General features: G+C 42.7%; 1 protein-coding gene across 1 annotated transcript; it reads left to right on the forward strand.

Moving 5' to 3' along the window:
- Window positions 1–842: 842 nt before the first annotated feature.
- LOC119290693 (probable 2-oxoglutarate-dependent dioxygenase At3g111800) lies at window positions 843–4,509 on the forward strand. The gene is made up of 3 exons (XM_037569329.1): window positions 843–1,393; window positions 1,503–1,836; window positions 3,994–4,509. Exons 1-3 carry the CDS (start codon window positions 885–887, stop codon window positions 4,255–4,257), a joined length of 1,107 nt encoding a protein of 368 aa, XP_037425226.1. The 5' UTR covers window positions 843–884; the 3' UTR covers window positions 4,258–4,509.
- The last annotated feature ends 2,571 nt before the right edge of the window (window positions 4,510–7,080 follow it).

A 7,080-nucleotide genomic window follows, 5' to 3' on the forward strand; every position in this document is an offset into this window, starting at 1 on the left:
CCTCCGTCCTGGTTTATAGGTCCCCTTTATAGTTTGTGCTAAATTTTGACTAAAAATTTAACTAACAAAATGTTAATGCATGTCAAGAGAAATTATCTCATTGGATTCGTATTTGAACATAGTTTTCAAAAATATAATGTTTGGTGACATGCGTGAACATTTGTTAGTTTAATCCATGGTCAAAATTTGGCACGAAATACAATGAGGACCAATAAACCCGGACGGAGGTAGTACTAACTTTAATACAAAGTTGTACTAAGGTTGAGATACTTATTTTAAGACGGAGGTAGTACTAACGAATTTTTTTCAAAAAAAGATTAGTCAACACTACATAGATTAATACTAACACACATGTCACAAATAAGCACTGTTATTCATTCTCGATGTGACCTGTAGACAATTATATACGTAAGGTATAGTCTTCGAAAGCTGCGAAGGATCAAAGAGAGTTATAGCACGCTCAAATGCTCATGACAAAGCGCAAGAATGCATAAAACGTGCATTGTTTTGCTCATGATTGTTAAGTTTCACTGACCTAGCTACTAAAAGTAGTATATATAATATAGGATGGGTATAGAGTCCACAAAAGCACTAGCATAAAGTATGTCCACACAAGAATCCTAGCCACACGAAACAATACTACATACTACTGTACTAGTTAATGTTAATCCCATGCCGTAGCTACTTTTAATCTTTGCAGCACGTGTCTGTATTATCCTATATAGGTTGCTTTCATGCCCTAGCAAAGCACTAGCTCAATTGTATATTCTCAACACCTCAATAATGACTGTGTCTCTCCCTTATCCTCTGCTTCCTTTATAAAAGGCGCTTAGTGTTGGAGCGCCTTATTAACACTACCCGCCTCAAGCTAGGCACTAGCTCCGATGAGTAGCTGCTTCAACGGTGGCGCCGGCTGGCCGGAGCCCGTGGTGCGCGTGCAGGCCGTGTCGGACACCTGCGGCGAGACAATACCTGAGCGGTACGTCAAGCTGCCGTTGGATCGGCCGTCGGCGACGACCCTCCAACCGGCGGTCTCACATGGGGGCGGCAGCCTAAACATCCCGGTAGTGGACATGTCAATGCCGGACTCGGGCGAGACAGTCCGTGCCGTGGACGCGGCGTGCCGGGAGTGGGGGTTCTTCCAGGCGGTGAACCACGGCGTGAGCCCTGAGCTGCTGCGGCGGGCGCGCTCGTCGTGGCGCGGCTTCTTCAGGCAGCCAGCCGAGGTGCGCGAGCGGTACGCCAACTCGCCGGCGACGTACGAGGGCTACGGCAGCCGTCTCGGTACCACCAAGGGTGGGCACCTCGACTGGGGCGACTACTATTTCTTGCACCTCCTCCCGCCGTCGATCAAGAGCCACGACAAGTGGCCGTCCCTTCCGTCCACCCTACGGTACGCACACAGGCACCTACGTCTACCTACATGCACTCGCGTCGCATGCTCGTCGATCCAATTAATTCACAAGTTATTTAGCTGGCCGATGTGTATGCATGCATGGCAGGGACGCGACGGAGGAGTACGGCGAGGAGGTGGTGAAGCTGTGCCGGAGGGTATCAAAGGTGCTGTCCAAGGGGCTGGGACTCGACGGCGGGAGGCTGCAGGCAGCGTTCGGCGGGGAGGGCGGCGAGGGGGCATGCATGAGGGTTAACTTCTACCCGAGGTGCCCGCAGCCGGAGCTGACGCTGGGCGTGGCGGCGCACTCCGACCCCGGCGGCATGACCATGCTGCTCGTCGACGACCACGTTCGGGGGCTGCAGGTGAGGAAAGATGGCCAGTGGATCACCGTCGACCCGGTCCCTGACGCCTTCATCGTCAACGTCGGAGACCAGATCCAGGTATATACACACGTGCCGCGTACTACGGAAGTACGTTACGCGTATGTGGTAGGAACGCACATACGTACAGGCGACAGCATACACATATGGTATACGCACCCGTGAGTTGATAGAATCAAGAAAATTTACCATGCAAAAAAAATATAGAACCAAGTAAAATTGTAGAAAAGGTACAACGAAAAGAAAACAAACAAATTAGGCAAACAGTCGTGAATCATTACAAGCACCGAAAAGGTACAACACGTACAGTATCTATGTACTACGTGCAATCGTGGTGTACTACGTTGCACTTGCACCTATTCTACTTGAGTGCAACCCGGGAAAAAGCAGGGAACGAAACGAAACCGGTAGTGGGGGTCCGGGACGATAGCCTCGGGTATCGACACGTATCAGTTGAACTGCATTAAAAAAATTGTCAAGAACTGCTTCTCCAACTAACAAAGTGTAGGCGTCTCCTATTGATTGTTTCCCGGCATAATGACGAATCCACGTGAAAGATATGTTTCAATCACATGAATTTACCTCATATTTGTATGTTCTCTTCTTCTTCTTCTTCTTTTTCAACCCGTTTGTTTTCTTATTCTTCTGGTGTCTATAATTCCGGTATTTTTCATACATCACATCCAAACCACGGTTTCAGGCATTTTTTTCCGGATACGTGACATATCAAGTCTAGCGTTTTTTCTATGCCTATGTTTTGAATTCATCTGTTCCTTCCCGCAAAAAAAAGAGTTCATGTGTTTCTTCTGTGCGAAAATATTCACCAAAAGCATGATATTTCTTTTGTACATAGACATGAATACTCGAGTGAAAAAAGGATCAAGGCTTTTAAATTTTGATATTTTATGACAATTTTGATAATTTCCAGTTACCTGATTTGTTTTTAAATTTTAGTCATAAATAGTTGTACACTAGTTAGCCTAAAAATACAGTATTGAGCTTTTTGGTGTATAGTTTATGTCCAGAGTGAGGTGAGATGAGAACGATAGGATATTAATCCAAGACTAAAGATTCCGAAAATAAATAAATCCAAGACTAAAGAAACTGTTTATAGACAATTTGATTATATAAGATTTACAATTATAGTAATAATTACTTTTTGAATATGTTAATGCTACATATATGAATATCATTTTCACTTTTCAAATCTACATAGTTAGAAATAAAGTTAGTGATAAGTATAGATTCCTTTTTTTACGTTCATGTGAGTAAGAAGAAATTTTAAGTTGATTACACATATGTTTTTTTTAACACGGGACGACCGCAGATGCTCACATACACTCATTCCTATGAAAACACACACATACACTTTATCCGTATGAGCACCTTTGAGATAATACAATATGAGATTGACGAAGTCATCACATATACCTTGTAGTCCACAAAGAACATAACCACCTAAGATACTCGATTTGCTACACGTATGTCTTTTGGTGTGTAACTTGACTGTTGTAGACGTATGTGCTAACCTTTGTGAGCATGCGCTGCAATAACAAAAAGAAAATGACAAAGTGCTATCTTTGTGAGCACGCGCTTCTATAACGAAAAAGAATGAAAAATGAAAAAGTTCAAAGATCAACGTGGAATGATTTCTGTCACACAAGGTAGTACTCTCTTGTGTTATTTTCCTTGGCTTCTGGGGTCAATTTGGCTTCTGTAAAAAGGCTACTACTTGTAGCTAGCTTTGGACCTTGCGTAGGCGTAAGCACTAGCAAGGTCTCAACTCAGGCACCGTAGGAAATGACATATTTCTCTTCTTTCATGTGATATTCCTCTATAGGCATATTAGAAAATGGTTCAGGTGCAAGTGACACCTACTCTGTCGCTCTAAAGATTCCTTTCTTTTCATATCTCTCCACTCAGTGGTCTAACTAGTTCGCGTTCAGTAGCTATAGCCAGAGGCGTGTCTAATCGGCCTACGCCTTTGATTATTTTGCATTCGATGGTGCCACAGTGCCAGAGCTATCGCCCATCAAGTCTATTCTGCACCTGAGCTCCCTTAACGTGTGACACCAATAGCCTCTCGATCAAATTGATTGTAAATGGTGTACTGTTTACGACTCGGAATCAACTGCAAAAACGTCTTATTTTGGTGTATAGGGAAAGTATATAAATGGTGTATTAGTCTTAACTGCGTATGTATACTTACGTACGCAGGTGCTGAGCAACGCGGCGTACAAGAGCGTGGAGCACCGGGTGACGGTGAGCGCAGCGGAGGAGCGGCTATCGCTCGCCTTCTTCTACAACCCGCGGAGCGACGTGCCCGTGGCGCCCATGGCGGAGCTGGTGGCGCCGGGACGCCCGGCGCTGTACCCGGAGATGACCTTCGACGAGTACCGGGCCCACATCCGGCAGCGCGGCCTCAGCGGCAAGGCGCAGCTACAGTCTCTGCGGAACGCCAACAACAGCGTCGCCTCCTGACACTAGGCACGGCCAGCCGGCCGGCCGGGCGGCCTGCTACTCCCTTGTCCTGTGCATGCGCACCACTCCATTGTATGCGTGGCCGGTGAAGACGTGCATATGTATGTATAATAGACGTTTCCGCTAATAAATATACACGGAATAGTCTCGTACGTATGCCATTCATGTTAACTTGATCAGTTTGTTTACCCTATATGACGTATATAATTAAGGAGACTGCTCATTCGTTATGTTATTTACTTGATTCTGGCATATTGCTTCTGGGAACGCCTCTGTCTTTGCCCGCTCAGATTTTTTTACGAAAATAGGAAACATTTCCCTGGCCAATATGTGTAATAAGAAAAGGTAAAGGGGATAAAAGAGGCCAACGTCTATTTCAGAAGCAAAATGGACGTTGTCCTAAGCTAGTGTTCTCATATTGGTTCTCATATTTTCTTTAGGTATTTTTAGTGTCTTGGTTGGGGAGGCATAGCGACGTCTCAGAGTTAAAATAGTGTTCCCCGCACCTTATTCATGCTTGGGAGGAGACACTTGGAGTTGCGGCTAATCTACTTGCGTTGTTGGTCTTTGACAGATCTGTTTAAATATGCTATGTTGTCTCTGACGGATTCATGTGGCTCTGACGGGCGCTCATGGTTGTTAGTGTGTTTGTAGATATGGTTGTTCCAATCAATGTTCTTTTTAATCGGCGACGTTTGTTGTTTAGTGCGTTGGTGCTTTAAGCCTTAGCTTCATGACTTTTTGACTTTCAACTACAATAAGATTTGTCGGCTCTTTTGAGGAGGGTGATGACATTGGCGCACATTCGACTTATTCATGTGTTTATAGTCATTGCTAGGAGTTCAAGGACCTGCTTGTTATTTGTTGCTTATAAGGGTCTTTCTTTTGTTACTACATATTATTAATAAATAAGACATTTTTTGGCAAAAAACTAATTAAGAATGAACTCTTTCTTAGTCATATTTATAAATATGTCCACATGCTGAAAAGATTCACAAGCTACTACACTACAGAAAGTTTGGATTAATTTCTCGTGGGACAGATGTGGGGCGACTGTGTGTAGTCGACGGGACGGAAATGGTTGGAGCAACATGGCAGCTGCTGCATGTTATCAGATATGCTGACTCAGTTTCTCAAGTGCTCATATAAATAGAGTTTACATGTATGCGCTCATAAAGATGAATGTAGGTGTATTTGTATAAGCATTTGCGTCTATACAGTGTTACCATAAATATTCCCTCCGTCCGGAAATATTTGTCATCAAAATAGATAAAAGTAAATGTATCTGGACGTATTTTAATTCGAAATATATCTTTCTTTATCCATTTTAATGACAAATATTTTCGGACAGAGGGAGTACGTCGGCACCGGCCACCCGCTTAACCTGTAGCCGGAAGGGGAACGAGGAGAGAGAAAGGTCCAGGTAGTCGGTAGTCCGGCCGCGCAGCTTCGTGGGGACTCTGGAATCTTCCGTTGCTCGATTCGAGTTAAATCGCCGGCTTAATATGATTGGGTTTAGTTTCTGATCGAGGGTCAGAAGGTTATCTTGTCTCGAATAATACAGGCCAAATGAGACCGGCAACCTTTTGCCGTATATCTCTGTTGTCGTCGTCGGTGGGTCAGGTGTGTGGAGGAGGGCCATGGATTGTATATCTCGCCCCGCGCGTCACCGGTGGCGACTGACGGCGACGTTTTGATGCAGGTGCAATGCGTGGTTGATGCCTTGATGGGTGACAGCCTGCCAAGATCGTGTGTGGCAATCGTGTATGTATGTGGTGTTTGTGATTAATCGTGTATATACGTTCTTTATAATTAATTATAATGAGAAAAAGTAAATCATTATCTCCAATAGCTATGATCACATTTTCCTCACATCTCATTGCATGATTTTGAAAATTTATTCATAAATGCAAGAAAATGTATCCCTTCTTAAAATTTATTCATAAATTGAAGCAATGTTCACATTTTCTAAAATATATCGGGGTTGTCAAATAAATGGTAATTCAAAGAATTGTTTTGAATTTCAAGAAACTTTTTTTAGAAAACATACTATAATATTTCGATCTACCCAGGTAGTTAATTCTTCAAACTTCACGCGGGTATATAGCACTGTTTTAATTTTTTTCCGATTCAGCGATTTACCGTCCGATTTATCGCTACTCCTGGGGTGACCGATAAGATTATGCCTTATCTTCACTGTTTATCGTTTGGACAGATTTATCTCTCTGACAGGCGGTTTATCGAGAATCTACTGATAAATCAAGCCTATTACTTGCACTATTTTTGCAAAAGCTATATTTATTTGTGTTTTCCGGACCTTGTTAAGCAATATATACTATTGTCCTGTTTTGTTTTTCATTATCAGGATTCAGAGGCTAGGAATCAAGGTAACACTTCTGTCCAATATTTTTTTGGTGTTGAATATAACATATTTTAATGTTAGGAACCTGAGATTTGCAAAAAAATGACCGATTAATAGTCGAGCGATAAAATTGATTAATCGGCCGATTTTCGATTAATCTCTATTCCTGGCCCGACGAGATGCTAACGATAAGCAATATCCTCAACATTGGTATATAGTCACAACGACTCAGAAACATTATTGTTTAACTACTTACCTTCGATATTCGTGAACATTTTATTTTGAATTTGGCAAACAATTCTAGATTAGACGAACATTTTTTTCCAAAATTGGTGGATTATTTTTTGAAATTCAGGAACATTTTTTAAAAAGTATGAACATTTCTTGAATCGGAAAACATTTTACGAATCAAGAAACTATTTTTTAGTTCATGAACTGTTTTTAAAATTTTAGGACATGTT

This window comes from Triticum dicoccoides, chromosome 4B (assembly GCF_002162155.2).
Source record: "Triticum dicoccoides isolate Atlit2015 ecotype Zavitan chromosome 4B, WEW_v2.0, whole genome shotgun sequence".
NCBI lineage: Eukaryota > Viridiplantae > Streptophyta > Magnoliopsida > Poales > Poaceae > Triticum > Triticum dicoccoides.